The 24,442-nt window shown below is 48.0% G+C and overlaps 1 protein-coding gene across 2 annotated transcripts in view; it reads left to right on the top strand.

Moving 5' to 3' along the window:
* The window catches only part of XRN1 (5'-3' exoribonuclease 1), a 278,851-nt gene that overhangs the window by 41,662 nt on the left and 212,747 nt on the right, over positions 1-24,442 (top strand). For both annotated transcript variants that reach the window (XM_075340782.1, XM_075340781.1), the window contains exon 3: positions 16,260-16,357. In XM_075340782.1, the coding sequence (XP_075196897.1) occupies positions 16,260-16,357 (98 nt within the window). The remainder of the gene's footprint in view (positions 1-16,259; positions 16,358-24,442) is intronic.

Raw genomic sequence — 24,442 nt, 5'->3', positions numbered from 1 at the left:
AGGCATCCTGTGCACCTTAGACAGACAGGCACCAGGAATAAAAGTTTAATATCTCATGAACCGTGCTTCCTATAAACATGTAAAGCAGAAATATTGCATCCCGCCATTCTGACGATTCTAGCACATATTTTATATAGGTGTGGGACCTCTGTAGGTGTCCCAAACTTGATATTGGCCAGTGGGGTACCAGCAGACTAATCATGTGTCCTATCATTGGGAAAATAAAATCATAACTGGAAATATGAAAGCATTGTCGTCCGCCTACGACATTCCCAGGCAGAATTATGACCAATAATCACTTTGGGATATTATTTTAGGCTCAAGACAGGGGTGTGGCGGTACTCCCCTGTGAGGTCACCAAAAGGGGAGGGGACATGGATTGTAGCCAGTTTGATAAAGACTGTGGGAACATTTTTTGGCTTGTCTTTACTCGGGGGGGGGGGGGGGGGGGGCCCATGTGTCTGATACACATGTGAGGAAGTCCACGAAACCCTGGTCTGGTCGAACGACGCTCCTACCTGTAGCCGGACGCATAAAGTAACTGCTTGATCTGTATGCCTGCTTGTGATCCATAACTTACCTGTAAATGTACTGTGACATATATAATATATATAATATAAAATATATATATAATATAAATTTCTGTAAATTCCATATTTTATATATTATATCTCTAGTGTGCCTTAGGCCGATTAAAATATATAATTTAATCTTGGGCTGTTCTGTTATCTCTATCCTGAATTCCACGTCCATGTGCTCGGCGTAATAGTTATCGTAATCGATTGGTGACAGCGAGTTTATGCCAAGGATCATTGTGGGGCCACCAGTGAGATCTGGGGGAGGTTTAGATATATTCCGTCCGCAGAGGTTCGGGGAATATATATACCTTACTCTCACCGGGAACCCTTCAATTATCGGCATAGTAGAATAGCGGCCTCCTTGCTTGTCGGGCAATTCCATAATTGGCCTGACTATAAGAGGGGCGCTAGAGAGCGCGTCTCGTGCTCTGTCGGGTGGTGGAAAGGAGGGCTGTAACTTCAACTTCCTACCCCCCATTTCGTGACAGTAAGTACATACTAGTAGCTCAGCAAATAATGTCAGACATAGCTTCTTAAAGAATGCCAGTATAAGGGGCTCATTAGTCAGATTTTCAAAATGCATAAGAAGCGTTAAATAGAATACTTCCGTATAAAAAATGGGGATAATGCAGTTATGTGATGGCTGTAAAATAATTGCCTTTCTAAAGGTAGATCTGTCCGGTCCTACCGCTCCAACGTACGTTTCATATCCTTCTTCAGGGTGCGCATAGAGATGTTTCTCAAATAATTTTTGGTACAGTATATATTGTCTTTTCTGTCTGGTCCATATACCTGTATTACCACGTTTTTCTCTAGTCCCTTCCACGACAGCATAGGAGGTTGTCTCTCCACGCCCTAATTGGGACAGGAAGTTCAAGAGGTTTAAAAGGACCCTCCCACCTCCCACAGCCAGTGTCTTTCCTGTCCCCATGGGGCATGGAGAGGTTTTGTTTTTCTCCTATGCTGTGGTGGCCGGCGAACTACAGTATATAATTTTTTTTTTTTTTTTTCCTTCTTCCCGTTACCTTAAGCCGGACAGCATCGGTCGGGCCTTCACCGCTCCTCCCTTGCTGTTCCCTCACGCTGTGGGGGACCGCTGCTCCAGCCTTCCGGATCCTCCTGAGGGGTGATGCAGGCTGTTGAGCTCCCCGGCCGGCGTCCTCCCTGAGCCGCCGGCCGCTTCCCGCATGCACGCTGCCGGAGCGATCCGGAAGTGTTCCCGGGGGCGGGACTTCCGGTCTTGCGGACTTCCGGTCGAGCGCTTCCGGTTTGCGGAGGCAGCGTGGAGGCACGCCGACGGTGACACGGCCTGCCCAGGACCGGATGCGGGAGGCGGGGAACGTGCACCGTCACTGGGGGGGGCAGGCCCTTTTGCATAAGGGCTGCCACGAAGACATCAGATCATGGTAAGCAACCGTGCTCCCTGTCATGTCTTCCGCTGCAGCTGCATCTGCAGAACCCAGTGTGCCCCCTGCTACTGTGAGTATGGAGGGGAATGGTCCCTCGGACATAGGTCTCATCAGATGATTTATGGCTCTATGGTCTGTGTTTTCTAGGAGGACAAGGCCACCAAGAAAACTGACAGAAATGAAAAATCAGAGAAGCCTGAGAAGTCAGAAAAAACTGACAAGTCCGATAAGCCTGATAGACCTGACAGAGTGGAAAAAAATTAAAAAATGTCCTATCTGTATAAAGAAGCTCCCTGCAGTATGGGATAAAAAGCTTTGCCAGCAATGTACGGACCAGATTATTAGGGCCGAACAACCATCTCTGATAGATGAGTTGCGGTCCATGATGAAACAGGAGATTAGGGCCTCTCTGGCCTCCCTTCCTGTTCCTGGCCCTGCTCCTGACCCTGCTCCTGGCCCTGCTCCTGGACCCTCTCCTCCAAAAAAGAGGAGACTCCAGTCGACCCCATCTGATCAGGAGGACGCTGATTCCACCTCTGAGGGTCCTGATGAAGGATTTCCATCTGGGGGGTCTGACCAGTCCTTTCTATTTCACTCAGAAGAGTTGGGGGATCTTATTGGGGCAGTTAGGAGCACTATGGGATTGGAAGAAGTGCAGTCTCTTCCTTCAATCCAGGACGAAATCTTTGCTGGCCTGAAGTCAGTCAAACAGTTGGGATTCCCAGTTCATGCCAATGTTTTGGATATTGTCTCTCAGGAATGGGAATGTCCTGAGAGGCGGGTACGGAGTGACCTTAGACGCCGGTTTCCTCTGGAACCTTCGGGACTGCATTGGGAGGTCCCAAGAGTAGACGTTCAGGTGGCTAGGGTAGCTAAGCAAACGGCTCTTCCCTTTGAGGATACTTCCCAACTGAAGGATCAGATGGATAGGAAGGTAGAGGGCCTGATGAAGCGGTCCTGGGAGGCATCGTCTTCCTCTATTCAAGCCAACATTGCCTCCACCTGCGTATCCAGGTCCCTAATTAGGTGGTTAGACCAGTTGGAGGCTCATATTTCCCAAGGGACCCCTAGGGAGGAATTACTGGAATCCCTTCCCTTGCTTAGGAAGGCTTCCTGTTTTCTGGCAGATACCTCGGTGGAATCTGTCCGCCTGGCAGCCAGGACCTCGGTGCTGTCTAACTCTGCCCGACGTGCCCTCTGGCTTAAGGCCTGGAGCGGAGACTCCACCTCCAAAATGAGGCTTTGTTCACTTCCGTTTAAAGGGGATTTAGTGTTTGGGCCTGCCCTGGATGATATCCTGGACAAGGCGACCGATCGTAAGGCCTTGCCCGATCCTAGACCTAACAGGAAGCTGTCCTTTCGTCCCTCGATGCCTCAGGCCTCCCAGCCCAGAGGGAAAGGGAAGGCTGGCAGGTGGAGCTATCCCAAAGGTAGAGGGAGAAACATCCTCATCCCTCCCAATCAGCAACGTCCTCAGCAGGACAAACAGTGACTCGGCCCGGGTGGGGGGAAAACTCTCAGCGTTTCTTCCCCAGTGGCAGTCCATAACCACTTGCCAATGGGTTCTGAAGATCATTTCGGACGGTCTTCTCATAGAATTCCTTTCCCCCCCTCTTCCGGGTCTCCGAGTCACTGCGCTGGCGTCGCCGGGTTCACAGGCTCTGTTGTACAAAAAAAGATTATAGAGCTAGTGCACTCGGGGGTCGTTTCCCCAGTCCCGAGTCAGGAAGAAGGGGTAGGACACTACTCCCGTCTCTTCCTGGTCAAGAAGCCATCCGGCGACGTCCGTATAATTATCAATTTAAAACGTCTAAACCGTCAGGTCAGGTACCGGCGGTTCAAGATGGAGTCGGTGAAATCAGCTATTCCCCTGATAGGTCTACACCATCAGATGGCCTCTATAGATCTGAAAGACGCCTACTTCCATGTACCCGTCCATCCGGGACACAGGCAATACCTCAGGTTTGCGGTGCTTCACGGGGAGGAAGTACTTCATTTTCAATTCAATGTACTTCCCTTCGGGATCTCCTCAGCTCCAAGGATCTTTTCCAAGATCATGGCAGAGGTGGTCGCCTTCATGAGATTGCAGGGTATCTGTCTGGTTCCATATTTGGACGACTTTCTTCTCATGGCTCCATCTGCTCCAACCCTCCGGAGCCATGTGGAAAGGTCTTTTGGGAATCCTTCGGTCTCTGGGATGGATTCCCAATCTCAAAAAATCACAGTTAACCCCCTCCTCCACTCGGCAGTTTCTCGGAGTGCTGCTGGACTCCGACAGACAGGCATCTTTTCTCCCAGAGGGCCACAGGATAGCTCTGTTAGCCAAAATATCAAAGCTTCGCAGGCAGGCCCGCCCGACGCTTCGAGCGGCTATGTCAGCTCTGGGTTCCATGACATCCTGCATTCCTTCAGTCAGGTGGGCTCAGGCCCATTCTCGGTGTCTCCAGGATCATATCCTGACACATTGGGACAGACTCCCGTCATCCCTAAACAGAAGGTTTCGCCTCTCGGAGTCCGTCTCCTCATCCCTTCTCTGGTGGCTGAGTCCCGCCAACCTGCGGGTGGGGGTTGCCTGGACTCAGAAACCCCTGGTTACACTGACCACAGATGCCAGCCTTCGTGGATGGGGGGCAATGGTGGCAAATTCCCCATTCCAAGGGGTCTGGAGTCCTTAAGTCAGCTCCCAATCCTCCAACTACAGGGAGCTCAGGGCAGTCAGGGAAGCCCTCATTGCGGCTCAGGACCTCGTCCGGGACTCTCACGTCCTGGTATATTCAGACAATGTCACGACAGTGGCACATCTCCGCCATCAGGGCAGTACATGCTCAGGCGCCCTGAAGTCAGTATCCTCCCGAATCTTTCAATGGGCAGAACAATCTCTGCTCTCCCTTTCTGCGGTTCATCTGAAGGGCTCCCTCAATCTTCAGGCGGATTTCCTGAGTCGTCGGGATGTTCATCCAGGGGAATGGAGCCTGGATCAGGCGGTGTTCTGCTCTCTAGTGGCAAGGTGGGGTGCACCAGAGGTGGACCTCTTTGCCTCGGCAGGGAATCGCAAGGTCGCAACATATTTCTCCCTGAACCCAAGGGACGAGGCGTTAGGGGTAGACGCTTTCTGCCACAGTTGGTCCTTTCGCCTCGCTTACGCGTTCCCCCCCTCTTCCTCTTCTCGCACGGGCCCTGAGGAAGATCAGAGACGAGGGGGTCCCAACTATACTGGTAGCCCCTCTGTGGCCCCGGAGGAGTTGGTACAGCCTGGTCATGACGCTAGGAATCGACGGCCCAGTCCTCTTAGGTTCGGACCCCAGCTTACTGTCACAGGGTCCGATTTTCCATCCGGCTCCCCAGAAACTCAACTTGGCTGCCTGGCTTCTGAGGCCCGGGCACTGAAGGCCCAAGGACTTTCTGACAAAGTTGTGACTACGCTACAGAAGAACCGTAAACCTGTGACTAATAGTATATACAACAAAATCTGGAAGAGATTTTCCTCCTGGTGTGGTTCTCGGCCTCCTGACCCTCTTCGGCCTAATATTGCGCAGATTCTGGACTTTCTCCAGAGTGGTTTAGACTTAGGTCTTAGGCCTAGCACCCTGAAAGTTCAGGTGTCAGCACTCAGTGCAGTCTTTGACACGGCTCTGGCAGATCATCGTTGGATCCGTCGGTTCTTTGTGTCCGCTAGTAGACTCTGTCCACGTCAGAGGGTCCTGACGCCTCGCTGGGATCTCAATGTGGTCCTTACAGGACTATCTCTGTCTCCGTTTGAACCTCTGTGCTCTTGTAACATTCGTTCCCTTTCTCACAAGACTGCTTTTCTTGTGGCTATTACATCTGCTCGCAGAGTCGGCGAACTTCAGGCTTTGTCTGTTAGGGAACCTTACCTGACCATCAGAGATGACAGCATTGTTTTTCAGCTGGACCCTTCCTTCCTTCCCAAGGTGGTTTCGGATTTTCACCGTTGGCAGTCCATCGTCCTGCCTTCATTCTGTCAGAATCCTCGGACTCCGGGTGAGGAAGTGTTTCATTCTTTGGATGTCCGTCGGATAGTGTTGCACTACCTAGAGGTTACTGCTTCTTGGCGCCTTGATTCTAACCTGTTCATCCAGCCCTTTGGCCGCAATAAGGGCAAGAAGGTGGCTGAGTACCGTCGCCAACTGGATTGTGCGGGCAATTAGAGATGCATACCTCGCTCAGCATCTCTCTCCACCTACTGGATTCACGGCGCACTCCACCAGGGCTACCTCTGCTTCCTGGGCCGAACGGGCAGGGGCCTCCCCTGAGCAGATCTGCAAGGCGGCTACGTGGTCTTCGCTCCATACCTTCACGAAGCATTATCGTCTGGATCTGGATTCCAACAGGGATTTGGCCTTTGGCAGGAAAGTCCTGCAGGCTGTGGTCCCCCCCTAGGTATCAATTCTTTGGTATTCCTCCTATGCTGTCGTGGAAGGGACTAGAGAAATAAGAATTATTCTTACCGATAATTCGGTTTCTAGGACCTTCCACGACAGCAGGTAATTCCCTCCCCTATGTATTCATATATTCCTGAATGTGTAGTATTCTCATATGCTATGGATTCTTTGTAAGACACTGGCTGTGGGAGGTGGGAGGGTCCTTTTAAACCTCTTGAACTTCCTGTCCCAATTAGGGCGTGGAGAGACAACCTCCTATGCTGTCGTGGAAGGTCCTAGAAACCGAATTATCGGTAAGAATAATTCTTATTTTATTGTTGCATATTGTATTAATAAAATTGATATTTTAGGCCGTGTACTTTGTTTGTAATTTCTTTCCTCAGTCTGATTAGAGTTGAGGGAAAACTCGCAGATCTGCTCTGCATCACTGACTAACATTGGTCCGAGTGTAGTGCGAGATTTTCTTGTTGCACTTGTCTGATTCATACCCTTGTGTGATCGGTGTCTTAAAGAGATGAAATTTCAGCCGAATCACTAATTATGTACAACTAAACGTAGCAATTTATGTTAATACTCAGTTTATTTATTGTGTACAGTCTTTGTACTGACAGATATTTGTGGCTACCCTTCATAGTGATTTTTTTCATGCCACATGTGAAACACCCTTGTTACTACAGGGTTACAGACATTGACCTTGTGGCTCTAGTACCTGTTGTACTACGCTGCGCCATATGCATTATTTATGCCATACAGCTAGTGTGCAGAAATATCTGGTGATCTTGGTTTGTCAGACTGACCAGGTAGGCACAGGCCGATATCCCATGTACATTTACAAAGTCAAGAGAAGTACAGAAGGGCCATGTGGAGACATCTATGTTTATAGAGAATGAAAAATTAAAGGGACTGTCCAGTCACATACTATTGATAACCTATCCTGAGGATACCCAACACCACCAATCAGTAATTATTAGCTCCGATGGCTGTAAATAACGTATGTGCCTCTTTTCAGTGGAAAGCATCTGCTGCCGGTAACTTCAGATCAGTTGCTATTCGAGGGTATGGGCAATGGTCTGCAGTTCCCAGCAGCATCCTCTGCAATCCTGAATGGCCCTGAGCTGGAGCAAATAACAGCTGATATCAGATCTGTGATGGCAGCACAATTGGCACTCCCAGCAATCTGATGACCTTTAGCAGGGATGGGGAACCTGTTTTTTTTACTGCCGGGGGCCATTTGTGAATTTCTATCAACCTTCGGGGGCCGCACAAAATTATGTAAGTGAAACTGACCAGGCTATATTTGATCATGCAACTTACCCTTACTGTGGTGGCCGGAGCTGCTTCTCTTTGGTGCTGCGGTTCATTTTTGGTGATATTGATCATGCAACTTTGCTTCTCACAACTACTTTTCCAGGTTTGTCTCTGCCTGGAGCTCAGTCAACTCTTTGTGATAATAACATATTATAAATCACATACGATATATCGCATAACAGATGCTGGGACTGCTGTGTGTATGTATATCACATAGACGTTGGGACCGGTGTGTGTATGTATATGTTAGTGTGTATATGTGTGTGTGTGTGTGTGTGTGTGTATATATATATATATATATATATATATATATATATATATATATATATATATATATATATATATATATCTATATATATCTATATCTATATCTATATATATATATATATATATATATATATATATATATACACATATACACATATATACACACATTTACAGTGCTGGCCAAAAGTATTGGCACCCCTGCAATTCTGTCAGATAATACTCAGTTTCTTCTTGAAAATGATTGCAATCACATTCTTTGGTATTATTAACTTCATTTATTTTGCTTGCCATGAGAAAACGAGAGAATGAAACAAAAATCAGATCATTGATCATTTTCACACAAAATTCCAAAAATGGGCCAGAGAAAAGTATTGGCACCCTTATGCGGGCGTCACATGGTACGATATATCGGGTGATATGTCGGCGGTGTCACGTCTTAAGTGACGCACATCCAGCAACTTTTGATATATCGTAGCGTGTGACAGATACGAGCAACGGTGAACGAGCAAAAATACTGACCTTATCATTGCTCGTTGACACATCGCTCATTTTCAAAAAGTCGTTTCTTCTTCTGTACGCCAGTTGTTCATCGTTCCCGGGGCAGCACACATCGCTCCTTGTGACACCCCAGGAATGACGAACACAGCTTACCTGCGTCCCGCCGGCAATGCGGAAAGAAAAAGGTGGGCGGGATGTTTACATCCTGCTCATCTCGCCCCTCCTCTGCTAATGGCCGGCCGCTGTGTGACGTCGCTGTGACGCCGAACGTCCCTCCCCCTTCAGTAAGAGTATGTCCGCCGCCCACAGCGAGGTCGTGCGGGAGGTAAGTACGTGTGACGGGGGTTAACGACTTTGTGCGCCACGGGCAACTAATTGCCCGTGACGCACAAACGACGGGGGCGACTACGAGCGCTTGTGCGATCGCACGATAGGTTGTCCCATGTGACGCCCGCATAAGCCTAATACTTGGTTGCACAACCTTTTAGCCAAAATAACTGTGAACAACCGCTTCCGGTAACCATCAATGAGTTTCTTACAATGCTCTGCTGGAATTTTAGACCATTCTTCTTTGGCAAACTGCTCCAGGTCCCTGAGATTTGAAGGCTGCCTTCTCCAAACTGCCATTTTGAGATCGCTCCACTGGTGTTCTATGGGATTCAGGTCTGGACTTATTGCTGGCCACTTTAGTAGTCTCCAGTGCTTTCTATCAAACCATTTTCTAGTGCTTTTTGAAGTGTGTTTTGGGTCATTGTCCTGCTGGAAGACCCATGACCTCTGAGGGAGACCCAGCTTTCTCACACTGGGCCCTACATTATGCTGCAAAATTTGTTGGTAAATAAATAATTGTTGAGAGACCATAATTAGCGCTTAACCCAATGCCTGCAACTAGGTTAAGCAAATGTCCCCCTTTTATTTGCCGAGTCAAAAAAGTATTTTTTTTATATAAGATTTACTAAGAGAAGAAATCTCAAAACCAGCGCTGATAATGGGTTAATTTATTGTTTTTTTAAAGGTTATCCTTGTTTCAAACAAACATACCAACCAACATAACAAATAACAAATAGCCACAGTAGGTCACAGCAGCTGTTTGACAGAATAAATGATCGTAATGCCCCGGCCGGTGGCAATATACGATCATATACTTGTAGCAAAAAGGGCCAATAGACCATTCAAAGTGCACAGTTCAGTAGCACTACATAAACAATGAGGCCAAGAGAATTGGTGACAGGCTGAGGAGGAAAAGATAGTATAAGGGCTTATGAGTTTATAATATAAGCCAAATCTTCCACCGTTCTGGGTACCTGTAAATATATTTAGCAGCGATTTTATAGGAGCGCACCGGCTCAAAGTGGTTCCAAAAGGTTGTTACCTGAGTCCAGTCCTAGGCACCAAGCTCCCGTAGGATTATTTCTGCACGGTGCTTCTAGATGCCTGGAATCAATTCAGCGCAAGGCTTCCCCGTCTGTGCTCCCAGTGTAGGAGGAACAAAGCCGACATGCGCTGTATAATGCCGGCTTCCAGGAAGGAATAATTTCAAACAGGCGTGTAGCTTCTCCAACTTCTCCAGTGGCAGCCCGGGCGTATACCGCATGCACGGCTGGTTGAATCCACAGGAGGGAGGAAGCTGCCAGAGAGATCTTTACCACACAGGGTAAGCTGAGCAAGGTCTAAATCCGCTTATATTATAAACTCTTTAATAAAACAATAAATTAACCCATTATCAGCGCCGGTTTTGAGATTTCTTCTCTTAGTAAATCTCTTATATAAAAAATAAAATTTGTTGGTAGTCTTCAGACTTCATAATGCCATGCACACGGTCAAGCAGGCCAGTTCCAGAGGCAGCAAAGCAACCCCAAAACATCAAACAACCTCCGCCATGTTTGACTGTAGGGACCGTGTTCTTTTCTTTGAATGCCTGTTTGCTTTTTTTTTTTTTTTTTTTTTTTTTTTTCCCTGTAAACTGTGATGGCTTTTTCCCAAAAAGCTCTACTTTTGTCTCATCTGACCAGAGAACATTCTTCTAAAACGTTTGGGGCTTTCTCAGTTACGTTTTGGCAAACTCCAGCCTGGTTTTTTTTTTTTATGTCTCGGGGTAAGAAGTGTGGTCTTCCTGGGTATCCTACCATACAGTCTCTTTTCATTCAGACGCCAACGGATAGTACAGGTTGACACTGTTGTACCCTCGGACTGCAGGGCAGCTTGAACTTGTTTGGATGTTAATCGATGTTCTTTATCCACCGTCCGCACAATGTTGCGTTGAAATCTCTCGTCAATTTTTCTTTTCCTTCCACATCTAGGGAGGTTAGCCACAGTGCCATGGGCTTTAAACTTCTTGATGACACTGCGCACCGTAGACACAGGAACTTTCAGGTCTTTGGAGATGGACTTGTAGCCTTGAGATTGCTCATGCTTCCTCACAATTTGGATTCTCAAGTCCTCAGACAGTTCTTTGGTCTTCTTTCTTTTCTCCATGCTCAATGTGGTACACACAAGGACACAGGACAGAGGTTGAGTCAACTTTAATCCATGTCAACTGGCTGCAAGTGTGATTTTGTTATTGCAAACACTTGTTAGGTGCCACAGGTAAGTTACAGGTGCTGTTAATTACACAAATTAGAGAAGCATCACATGATTTTTCAAACAGTGCCAATACTTTTGTCCACCCCCTTTTTTATGTTTGGTGTGGAATTATATCCACTTTGGCTTTATGACAATTTTTTTTTTTTTTCATTGAAGACAAATTAAATGAAGATAATACCAAAGAATTTGTGATTGCAATCATTTTCAAGAAGAAACAGTATTATCTGACAGAATTGCAGGGGTGCCAATACTTTTGGCCAGCTGTGTGTGTGTGTGTGTCTGTGTGTGAGATATATATTATATGCGCCCCTACTGTGATGTATATGCCCCCCATGTGTGACTCACGTGAGCCTCACATATTGCATCACCCGACACGGCCTACTGCTTTCCAGATAGGAGTGTCTCAGCTCTGTAGAAATATACATGCAGCCGATCTGCTCCTGTCAGGGAGTGTGCGGCCGTGTCGGGTGATGTGAAGCGAGTCACTCACAAGTGTGATCCCGGAATGCGTGTCCTCGCAGGACAGGGATTTAAAACGCCGGCAAGACGTGGTAGCCGACCCGAGCATTGCGGCCCGAGGAATCTACCCGGGGGCCTCAGAAAACTTCACTGTGGCCCTCATACAGCCCACAACTGGAGGTTCCCCACCCCCTGACCTATACTAATGAGGACACCATTACTTGATGACTCCTCTCTGTCCAGTGCTGCCACCTTTCTCCATTTACCTCCCGGCAGCAGTCACATGTCTTCTGTCCATGTGACCTTGGTCTTCAATCACTGCCCTTGTTAACGTTTTTTGTTTACTACTTAGCCCAAATTTTGTTGATTCCTGGAAACCCCAACATATGCATAACCATAGCTAACAAGAGTGTAGAGATAAAAGAAGAAACCACCAGGCACTGCTGAAGGATGACTGCTCAGAGGGAGATGCACATCCGGGCCTCCATCAGGCAGGAAACATGCCTAAATAAAGCTGTCTTTTATGTATATCTGCCTATGAGAAGTTCTTCTTTCCACAAATGCTGTGGTTCCCTACTGCAGTTGCCACCATGTAAGACCCACAGAAGGTGCGGCGCCCCGCGTTACATTCACACAAACTTCAGTTGCAAGTGAAAAGTTAAGCTTTAGGCTTTGTGCACACAGTGCGTTTTTGATGCAGAGTTGGTGCAGATTGTGGCTCAAGTCTGCATGCCTATATTTATGCCAGCACAGTTAATGAAACGGCTGAAGTGTTGTGCACACGCTTATTTTTTTTTTTTTCTTGCAGATTTTGTGCAGAAAATAATCTGTAGCATGTCAATTTTTTTTTTTTTTTTGTGCATTTTTCTGTCAAAGGGTACAGATTTCATGCAGAAAATTTCTGCACCAAATCTGCAATATGCAAACATAACCTTACTGTTTGGCTAAGCTAATTCCAGATGTGAAAATGAGGGATTAATGCATGCGTAGAATTATACTGTTGGATGTTTGGATAAACAATAGTTCTCACAACCCAATGAGGCAACTTGCTTTTATAAAGTTACTAGCTGTAGTACCCGGGCGTTGCCCGGGATAGTAACTGTCGGTCTGTCTCCCAGTCTGTCTGTGTCGCTATCTGTCTCTTTCATTGTCTGTCTGTTTCTGTTTCTAGCTGTCTCAATCTCTGTATCTGTCTCTCTCTCGCTGTCTCTTTGCCGGGCTGTCTTTTTCTGTCTCTTTATCAGTCTCCCCACCGACCTCTTTTTACCTCACATAAGCTTCATATACTAACAGTTTATTTTGTTCCTATAGCAACCACTGACAGTTGCTATTTATAGCCTGCAGCTCCCAGCTCCATTCAGATTAAGGCTATGTGCGCACGTTGCGTACAGTTCACTGCAGAAATTTCTGCAGCGATCTGAAGAGCACGTGCGCTTTAAATGGCTGCAGAATGTCCGTAGTGAAGCCGATTCCATGCGCTCTGCCTGCAGCTCCTCCCATAGACAGAGCAGGAGCTGCCGGCAAAGCGCAGGAAAGAAGTGACATGTCACTTCTTAGAACGCAGCGCTGTAAAACGCCACGTGCGCACGGCCCCTGCACAATCTCCATAGACTGTGCAGGGGAGGCAGGACGCATGCAGTTACGCTGCGCTACAAAGCGCAGCGTAACTGCATGTATTTACGCAACGTGCGCACATAGCCTAATGGTTGCAGGTTTTTTGTAGAGTAAATGGAAAGCACAGGGGTTAAATTTTCCCGCCCAAACAGTTTGACGTTCCCTGGGTCACATGGAGTGTCTGTGCAAAATTTCGTGATTCGTAAATGCGACGGTGCGGATTCCTTTAGCGGAGATTATATATATATATATATATATATATATAATTAGATTTTCACCTCCAGTTCTCTGGCTCTGATAATGATCAGGCGGCTCAGTTGCATTCAAAACGTTCTGGTTTAAAAAAAAATATATATCAATGGTAAAATGCTATTTGGATAACTGCTTTTTGACAGGTTCCCCAAGCATTAAAGGGGTGGGTCGCCCATATTTTTGTCTAGATCAATATTATATTGAGAAAACAATGTTTCTATCAAATACCTTATTTTGGCAATAGCGCCTTTTGAGAGGCGCTATTGCAGACCGCTATTCCCCGCCCCGTGACCTCGGGGAACCGGTGACGTCACGTCAAGTTCCTGACACGGCAGCTGGCCGCAGTGATCGTGAGTGATGGGTTGTGTTTCACCGCTCGACACAGCCCATCTGCTCCCTCCTCCCTCACAGCAGAGCACTACAAGCAGGAGACACGCTGAGCTGTGACAAGCGGTGAAACACCGCCCACAGCTCAGTGACTCAGGAAGACTGAAAAGTAGACAAGGCACTCCCAAAATGCTTAGAATGAAGGTTTATTTATGTGCTTAATGTGCTTAATGTGCTTATAACGTTTTCGGTCCTATTTGGACCTTCATCAGTAGCACATACATGGAAGAGAAAGTGTGTGAGCTGTCAGGCGCGGTATCCATGGCAGCCCCCATGCAGCGGTGGATACCGCGCCTGACAGCCCACACACTTTCTCTTCCACGTATGTGCTACTGATGAAGGTCCAAATAGGACCGAAAACGTTATAAGCACATTAAGCACATAAATAAACCTTCATTCTAAGCATTTTGGGAGTGCCTTGTCTACTTTTCACTTTAAGGCTTTGGAACCTAAAGTGCACCCCAATATCTCTCAGACACACTAAAAGGAAGTGCCATCCCTCTTCTACCACACTCAGGAAGACTGAGGACGGCCGCAGGGATGTGACGTGTCCGGAACTTGACGTGACGTCGCCGGATCCACAAGGTCACGGAGTCCAGGGGTCACGGAGCAGGGAACAGCGGTCGGCAATAGTGCCTGTGAGGAACTATTGCAAACATAAGGTATTTGAGAGAAACATTGTTTCTCAATATAATATTGATCGAGACAATAAAAAATATGGGTGAACCACCCTTTTAAGTTTTCAGATTATCACAGCTGGAACCCCCCATGATGAGCTGGAAACTTTAAGGCTATGTGCCCACGATCAGTGTTTGCAGCATTTTGGATGCAGTGTGTTTTTGCTGCCTCCAAAAGGCTATGTTGTACAGTCCAACCACAGTGGATGGGATTTATAGAAAACCCATACCCACTGTGCGTGTATGGCCCACAGCGAAAATTGACCTGCGGTGTAGCTTTCTGAGTTGCAAGCATGTCATTTCTTTGCTGTGAAGTCACAATCGTCTTCCATAGGGAAACCACAAGCGAGAGACTGCAGTGCCCCTAACTCTGATTTTGGGCACTAGCAGCTGCGTTCTCCTGTGGAGGAGACTCGCGGGCCCGCAGATCAGCACCCAGAACACGGTGGGTCTTGATCGTGGTCACATACCCTCAGGCTCCTAACAGCAATTTTTAGGCCTAAACCACACTGCAAGAAAATCTGTGCGAGTGGAGTGCGATGAAACATTGCGTTCCACTCGGACCAATATTAGCCGGTGTGTCAGCGCACATGAGCGATTTATTTTCTTAGCCCTAATCGGACCGAGAAAACAATCGCAGCATGCTGCAACTGTAATGCGAGACTTTTTTTCTCTCGCACCCATTCAAGTGTATGGGGCGAGAGAAAAATCGCACTGCACTCGTGGTACACCGGTGTGCCGAGCGAGAATCGCAATAGCTGGCTATGGAGGAGTGAGGGTGAGAAATCCCTCCCTCCCCTCCACCTGCCCGCCCCTCCTCAGTGCTGGACCTCCCCCCATACCTGAGGTCCGGTCGGACCTCAGTCGCAGGGATACTAGCATGACACTCGGCTCCTGCAGTGCTGCCAGCGCGAGCAGAGTGCCATGCGAGCATCGCACTAGTGCCCCGTGTGGCCCCGGCCTTAAGCTGACTATACCCATGAGGCCAATTGCTGGCCAGATTGTGGTAATTCCTACATATGATCCAATCCTCAGCATGTCAGACTAAACTTTCAGTGCTTCTCAAAGTGGGAAAACATGGCCCCAATTTTTTCAAGTTGTGCCATACACACTTTTGGTTGTCCTCGTCCAGAAAAAGAAATCCCACTCAACAGACCAACCGATCACGGTGTCAGACGTTAGTCTGGTCAAAATTGGGTCTTTCAACCAGTATTAGTCTTGTGTGTATGGAGAGCTTTCCAGTCTTCCGCAGTACAAGCGTTACATCCATACTCCTTGTAATCCAATTACTGCCTGTGTCCTACAAGTCCTCTAGAGTGACAGAGATTCTCTCCTCCAGGTGATAGATGGGCATCCTGAACGTGGATGTGCCCGCTGTTGCTTCATGTGTCGTTAATAGGTTATTGAAACCTATTTTTGTGAGATCCAGGAATTGCCTGAACAACCACTGTGGCTCAAGTCCTCCAGAATAGAAGCTGCTCTGCCCAAGGAGCTCTCAGCCTTGGCTCCTTGGGTGGATCCTTCAGCAATAATCATATGATGTAAGGCCAGGAATGTTTTCATGTGACAACCCCTTATATCAGATATTCAAAATATATTATGTGACATTTTGTAAGCAATTGTTATAAAACAATTACCTTTAAAGTTAATGATAATTAAACAGCCTTGCCCCGTTTCTATTTATGTTCACTGAGATTTATTAGAAGTTTATGTAGAAAGATATTGTCTCCTAAATACGCTTTTAATAGAAAACAACCTTTATGTATTCATATGTATGAGTGTACAAGCTGAGTATGTGTGATCGCTGCGTTCTATTATATCTAGATCTGCAAAAGAGGCAGAAGATAAAATAAAGAAAGCCCTAGAAAAGGGTGAAGTATTGCCGACAGAAGCAAGGTTCGACTCAAACTGTATCACTCCTGGTAAGTACCTGTTATACAGATCTAGTGAAGAAGATATGGAGAACCATGGATATAATTCTGCATCACACTTGTTTTCTTGTGGTTTGTTTTTTTTTTTTGTTTTTGTTTTTTTTCTCCAGTCAGATTAAGGTACAGATTAGGCATACACAGGAGATGAATGTCCGCTGTATCAATCAGCCATTTAATAAATGCTCTACCCCAATGGCAGTCATCAGGGGACGTTATGGTGAACAATGTTCGGTTACAACTGCCCAATTCTTTTGTTGGAAGATAAGCTGCTGCCAGATGTGTCTAATAGCGGCTCACTTATCTCTCCTCATTAAAGCACCACTCCAGCATTTTTTAAATTTTTTTATTTCCCCCCCCACTGGAGTGGTGCTTTAACCCCTTCACGACCATGGACGGATATATCCGTCATGGAGCGTGTCCCGTTAAGCCCCGCCCCCTGCCGCGGGCAGGCAGCGGTTGGCACACATCAGCTGTTGTCAACAGCTGACATGTGTGCCTGCTAGCCGCGGGTGGAATCGCTTCCACCCGCGGCCATTAACCCCTTAAATCTTGCTGCCAAAGTCTGGCAGCAAGATCTAAATGCGCGCGGCCATGTTTTTTTACTTACCTCCGTCCCCACCGGAAGTCACGTGCGTGATCACGTGACTATCAATGGTTGCCATTGTAGCACAGGGTCATGTGATGACGCCTGCAGCTATGATGTTTCACTTTCGTTTTCCCTCGGCACGGAGCAGAAAGTGACTGTATCTGCTGTTTACAGCTGTATAGCTGTGATCAGCAGATAGATAATAGCGATCGGATTGCTGATCGCTATAGCCCCCTAGGGGGACTAATAAAATAAAAAAAATGAAAAAAAAACTTTAAAAAAAAACCCCTAAAAGTTCAAATCACCCCCCCTTTCCCCCCATTGAAAATTAAAGGGTTAAAAAATAAATAAATATACACATTTGGTATCGCCGCGTTCAGAAATGCCTGATCAAAATATAAAATCAATTAATCTGATTGGTAAACGGCGTAGTGGCAAAAAAATTCCAAACAGGCGATCAAAACGTAGCATCTGCGCAAAAATGGCACCATTAGAAATGTCAGCTCGAGACGCAAAAAATAAGCTGTCACTGAGCCATAGATCCCAAAAAATAACGCTACGTGTTTAGGAAAATGGCGTAAAACGTGCGCCACTTTTATTGGACAAACTTGTGAATTTTTTTTAACCCCTTAGGTACAAGTAAACCTATACATGTTTGGTGTCTACAAACTCGCACCGACCTCAGGCATCATACCCACACATCAGTTTTACCATATAGTGAACACCGTGAATAAAACATCCCAAAAACTATTGTGCCATCACACTTTTTTTGCAAATTTTTCCGCATTTGGAATTTTTTCCAGTACACCATATGGTAAAACTTATGGTTTCATTTAAAAGTACAACTTGTCCCGCAAAAAACAAGCCCTCATATGGCAAGAGTGACGGAAAAATAAAGTTATGGCTCTCGGAAGAAGGGGAGCAAAAAACAAAACCGCAAAAAAACGGAAAGTGCCCTGGGGCTGAAGGGGTTAAAGGGAACCTGTCACCAGTTTTAGGGCCTATAAGCTGTGGCCACCATTAGTGGGCTCTTATATACAGCATTCTAACATGCTGTTTGAGAGCCCAGGCCGCTGTGTAGAATGAAAAAATGACTTTATAATACGCACCTAAACGGTATCTGCGGTGAAGTTTGGTCAGATGGGCGTCTTCGTTCTCTGATGTCAGCGCCTCCTCTTTCAGCCATCTTTGTTGTCCTTCTTCTGAAGCCGGGGTGCATGACGCATTCTATGTCATCCACACTCTCCTGCATTGAGGTCCTGCGTAATGCGCCTGCACGGGATCGGCGAGTGTGTATGGCGTAGGGCGCATCATGCACATGGGCTTCAGAAGGAGGACGAAAGATGGCCAATGGAAGAGGTGCCGGTACTGGAGAACGAAGACACCCATATGGCCCAACTCCACCCCAGCAACCATTTTAGGTAAGTATTATAAAGTTATTTTTGCGTTCTACACCGCGGCCTTGGTGCTTATATATAGCATGTTAGAATACTGTATATAAGAGCCCACTGGTGGTGGCTGCAGCTTTATAGGCCCCAAATCTGGTGACGGGTTCCCTTTTAAATGTAAGTCCTGATCCCTGCCTTAATACTCACTTTCCAGCTGATTCATCTTTTTCCAGCGTCACTCTGGTCCGTCTCCTGTGATTTGTGACTTACCGGCAGCTCCAGTGTTTCATGCAGCACGCTTGATATCACAACTCAATACATCTCTGAGGGCTGTCGTGGAAACCCCTTTCTTGGGAGAGCTAATTTAGGGTGAGATGCAAGGCATCTCCAGATCTGCCAATGTTGGTCCAATTAATAGCGATGCATCGGAAACAAACACAAGAACAGTCAATGTCCGTGTACCAGGCTTTGTCTGAATCTCAGATGCCCAAACAGTAGTTTATTAAAACCACAAAAGAAAAGGGGACGGCTTAGTACATGACCAAAAATGGAATGAAAGTTGAAAATAACAAAATCGTAAATTATGGATCCTGCTGAATTCCTTAAAACCAGATCTGTCCAGTTTTCTGGACCTTCAGTAACAAAGAAACTTTAGACAAAGGCCTCTTTAAAGCGACTACGCTCAGTGCTATTGCTTTTATGAATAACACTTATAAAGCTAATACAAAAATACAAAATTATTAAACATATATAAATTGCTTAAATGATAATCAAAACTTAATATAAAATATTAACCATAACAATTCCTCCCTTTTTATTATTTACAGACAATTTATCCATCAGCTATATCCCCATGCTATGACAGCATGGAGGGGCCAACCCCGTTCACCGATAGATATCTTGTTTGTAAATTTCATCATATATATTTACTAAGGGAGCACTGAGGTATTTTTCACATGTTGTAACTGACGGTCTGTGATACTTGATCTTACATGTCTCTTTTCATAGAGATAGTGTTGTCATTACAAATATACCAATTCTAGCAGCTACATACACTAATAGTACCAACATTCCCATCTGTAGAATGCCCATCAGCCACCCAGTGATACCTGAGAACCAAATTATCGGATACATTTGTCTGCAGCTCGGTTATATAGGGAATGTTTGGGTAAAGCACTTATATCTAGAACACCATGAGGAAATATGAAGGTAGCGGTATAAGGCGTGCAGAGGTGTCGATCCCCTCTGCGCCCCGGGAAAGTAATTTATAGGCCTGGTGACCACATACTAGATATAAATCCTTAGGAATTGTGCAGTGTATTATATCAGTGGTTCTCCCAACACAACACATATCAGTCAAACGTCCTTTGCTTCGAAGGTTTGGTACACAAATTTCAGCAGTTTTTGAGACAGACCTCATTCCTTCAGGATGTCTTAGACTCAAAATGTTAGTTAAATTGGTAAAGTTGTTCACAAGTCTACACAGAATGTGTAAACCACAGTTCACTATTGCTCAAAACATCCATGGTCACTTTTCTGGAAACAACTATCATTACAAATAATCACGAGTAATTGAAGTACTCTCACAGTTTTTCCAGTCCGAAGAGTGTGAGCATCACAGGCGTAACTTATAGGGTCAGGGGATCTGCAAGATATGGCATAGAATTAGAAGATATTGGGCTCGGAGTGCATATCCAACAGTTCTTAGTGCTTTAGAGTCCATATCTTGGAACAGAACTTGGTGATGCTTTATCAGTTTATCACAGTCCTCTTTTAGTGCCTCATTGATAGGACAAGAGGTACAGTTGCCATCAGCATAATCCAAAAGGCAGAGTGGTTATCTTTGCCTTGGATCTTGACAGAAGTGGCAGTGGTTAGCATCACTTAGAATGGCTACCTGGATCTAGGCTCCAATGGTCTCCTTATGTGTCTCTTGACCACGACCCAGTCACCTGGTGCCGGTGTGTGTGTGCCGCTTATAAACATGGGGTCTGGGATGGAGGAAAGAACACAGTTATGAGTAACAGTCAGATGTTTGTGCAACTCAGGGACATATTCAGTGAGAAAAGCATACGAGGCCTGCAATTGCTGTGGGAAATATAATTCTGTTTCAGGAACACTACCAAACATTAATTCATATGGGGACAGCTTCTTTATACCTCTTCGGGCAGTTCTCACTGAAAGCAATGCGATGGGCAAGCAATCTACCCAGGACAAGTGTGTTTCCTCCATGCACTTTAATTTAAGAGTACCGTTAAAGCGTTCCACCTTCCCACTACTTTGTGGGTCATAGGGAACGTGGAAAGCATGTTCTAATCCCAAAGTAGCCATGATCTGTTTAATTTAATTCTCCATTGAAGTAAGCACCTCTGTTTCTTTCTATAGTTTTGGGAAACCCATATCTGCAAACCACCTTACTTATTACTTTCTTGATGGTAATTGTGGTCTTAATATTATCTTTCATCACGGTCTAAGCTTCAGACATACCAGGACATATTCATAAGTACCCACCTTAGGCAGCAGTATGTAGTCCACCTGCAGTCTCTGAAATGAGTAATCTGGTTTTGGTGCTGAATTTCTGCGGAACTCAAATAGGCCTACCGGGGCTGTGTTTTGCACAAACAAGACATACTTTGCAGCCATATTCGGGAACCCTGGGGCACATCAGTTTTGCAGCACTACCGCACACGTCACACCTTTGCACCGGGGAATGTGCCAGGGCAGCCATCATGGGGAACAGGCAGCGAGGGAGGCAAATCCGGGTGTTTACCTGCCATACCACTGACTCTGACCGTACAGCGCATTGCATTCTGTTCGTTTGAGGGGGCCTGGGTCTGGAAGACCTGAAACAGTTCACGATCAACGGCCACTGGGGCCGGTACAGTGCCAGCCTCCTTTGCTGAAAGGTGGCGCCCCGCACTCTCGGTCACTAAGCTCCCTTAGAGGGCTATGTCTGTTATGGCCAGTATTCCTGTCAGAGGTAGTCTTGCTGCTTCTTTAGCCGGCTTATCGGCCAGTGCATTCCCTACTGCAAGGGGAGTTTGTTCCCGTGCGTGTGCCGATACTTTGACTATGGCTGCCCTTTGGGGAATGGTGAGTGCTGCGAGTAGCTGCTCTACCGCCTGCGCATACTTTATGGGTTTGCCAACAGAGGTCAGGAAATTACGGCTCCGCCAAATGACGCCAAAGTCGTGTGCTACCCCAAAAGCGTATTGTGAGTCAGAAAATACATTACTCTTCTTAACTTTTCCCAGACTGCACATTACAGCGAATGCCTTCAGCTCAACCTCTTGCGCAGAGTAGCTCGAAGGGAATGGTTCTTACTGCCTTACCATTGTGGACTACTGCATACCCGGTGATGAACAGTCCTTTATCATTGTCCAAAGCTCTGGAACCATCTATAAAATACTCAGCAGAGTGGTTAGTGAGTGGTACATCAGTGATATTTCTCTATCGTTTCATTGGGGGACACAGGACCATGGGTTATGCTGCTGTCACTAGGAGGCTGACACTAAGTAAACAGAAAAAGTTAGCTCCTCCCCAGCAGTATAACCCCTGAGCCGGAGGCGGGCTCAATCAGTTTTTTGCTTAGTGTCGTAGGAGGCTGATGTGGGCCGACTGGGCCCCCTTCAGCCACTTGATTTTTTGCGTATTTTTTTCATTTTTTCTCGGCGACGCTCGTCGCTCTCATCTGTGGTACTTTTCTGTTTCTGCAGGTATCGTACTTCTCTTCCTCAGCTCTCGCAGCCCGGTGGGTACCACTCCCTAGGGTCGCAGAGGTTTGAGTCTTTGGGCCCTCGCCCCCGTCCATTCCCGCGGTACCATTCCCTGGTGTGTTCGTGCGGGGCAGAATCTTCCTGGGCACCCCTATCCGCTCTGCGGTATCACCCCAAAGGGCGCAAGGGGCTCGGCAAATAGGGACTGGACCACAGCGCGTCACGATCTGGATGGGGCCCGCAGCGCTGCTACGTTTTTTAGGGGTTTCTATCCCCACCAGGTCCACCTCCCTGCCTTCTTCAGCCGGCTCCCTGGTGCCCGCAGCCATCCCTTCTGCGAGCGGTGCACACAGGAGTATGTGCAGAGTCTCAGCCTGCACTCTACAGCGCGCCGAGGATCAGGTAGGACACCCTCTCCTACCTTCTCCCCCTCGGGCGGCTGCAAAAATTTAGGCCCCGGTCTGGGCCTAGTCGCCGGGCACCCCCGCAACATCCGCGGAGCTCCCTGAAGACTCCTAGGCCGGGCAGTTTCGGATCGCTGCTGCGGCGCGGCAGCCTCAAATTTAGCCCCCGGCCGGGTCCGTGGGGTCCCAGGCCGCGACGCCGCCGCCTCGCGGCCAGGTACCCCGGCGCTGCCCCTGCCGTGCGGCAGCGTCATACCTTAGCCCCCGGCTTCAGCCGGGTCCTCGGCGTCCTAGGCCGCGCCGCCGCCGCCTCGCGGCCGGGTCCGCCGGCGCTGCCTCTGCCGCGAGGCAGCGTCCAAATTTAGCCCCCGGCTGCGGCCTGGTACTCGGCGTCCCAGGCTGCGACGCCGCCGCCTTGCTGCCGGATCCGCCGGCGCTGCCTCTGCCCGCGCCAGCGCGGCAGCGTCAGAATTTCCCCCCCCCGGCTCCGGCCGGGTCCTCGGCGTCCTAGGCCGCGCCGCCGCCGCCTCGCGGCCGGATCAGCTGGCGCTGCCTCTGGCCGCACGGCGGCGTCAATCCTTAGCCCCCCGCTTCAGCCGGGTCCTCGGCGTCCTAGGGCCGCGACGCCGCCGCCTCGCGGCCGGGTCCGCCGGCGCTGCCTCTGCCGCGAGGCAGCGTCCAAATTTAGCCCCCGGCTGCGGCCTGGTACTCGGCGTCCCAGGCTGCGCCGCCGCCTCGCGGCCGGATCAGCCGGCGCTGCCTCTGGCCGCGCGGCGGCGTCATACCTTAGCCCCCGGCTTCAGCCGGGTCCTCGGCGTCCTAGGCCGCGACTCCGCCGCCTCGCGTAAAAATTTAGCCCCCGGCTTCGGCCTGGTCCTCGGCGTCCCAGGCCCGCCTCCTGCGCAGCGCTATTGGCCGCCGGCCTCCCCTTCTCCGCCCTCCGCTCTGCCCCAAGCATCATCAGGGGGGTGGGGGATATTTTTTCCCGCTCCCTCAGCGTTCATTTTATTTAAAAGACAAAAAAAAAAAAAAAAAAACAACAAAGATTATGGCAGACTCCCGGATCTGCGGATTGCTGAGGCTGCAGCAACCTTTTTCGGGGAAAAACAAAGCACACTCTTTTGGTAGTGTATATTTTTTTATATGGGTCCATTTTTTATTATAGATACGTGCACGATCTTTCATACATTGACTCCTACATTGCTTATGCGGGCACTTGTTTTTTCTATCACGTTTTTTAGTACATAGCGTTCCAGCTCGACTTTTTAGTGATTTTGGGCCGGTAAGCCCAAGACTCGGTCCCCTTTTTTGTGAGTCAGTTTCAAGAAGATGTCAGTTTGCTGTTGACCCCTGCCGGCTTGTAACGCCCTGTCTCAGGCCACAACTCCCCTCGCTACGTCCCTCGGGTTCGTGCGCATGCGCCGCGTCTCCGGCCGATGCTCGGTCATACCATATATAGGACTGGCGCAATCCCCTCGGGGAGGGGAGTCCCGTACCAGGGACCTTTTCTCCTATGCTGGAAGCGGACCCGCCAGGTCTCGTCCTTGTGGCCCCCCAGTTTCCACTTATCCCCCAGGTCCAGACTGTCCTTCCTCTGGCAGTCTTCCGGCTCTGGGGTGATGGCCCAGGCTTCCACCTCCGCTGGATTCCGAGCAGGACCCGGATGTCTTGGCGCATGACGAATAGCCTGCTACAAATGGTGAGTCAAGCCGTAAGGCTACGCACAGCCCTCTTCTCTCCGTGCATGCAGGTCTCCCTTAAGACATTGGAAGCAGACCCTTATGTGCTCAGAGGACATCCAAAGCTCGCCGAGTTACCGCGGGCTCACAGACAACTACCAGACACGGAGTTGACCAGCAGTAAGTCTTGTCATTGTCTTTTTTCCCTTCTCCAAGGCGATTTCGGAGAGAAGGGGCACACTATACTGGAGTCGCTAATGATCACAGACGGCAACCAGACACGGCGTTTACCAGCGGTAAGTT

This window comes from Anomaloglossus baeobatrachus, chromosome 3, assembly GCF_048569485.1.
Source record: "Anomaloglossus baeobatrachus isolate aAnoBae1 chromosome 3, aAnoBae1.hap1, whole genome shotgun sequence".
Lineage (NCBI taxonomy): Eukaryota > Metazoa > Chordata > Amphibia > Anura > Aromobatidae > Anomaloglossus > Anomaloglossus baeobatrachus.
Note: the sequence above shows the minus strand (reverse complement) of the source record. Positions and strands in the feature narration are given on the sequence as shown.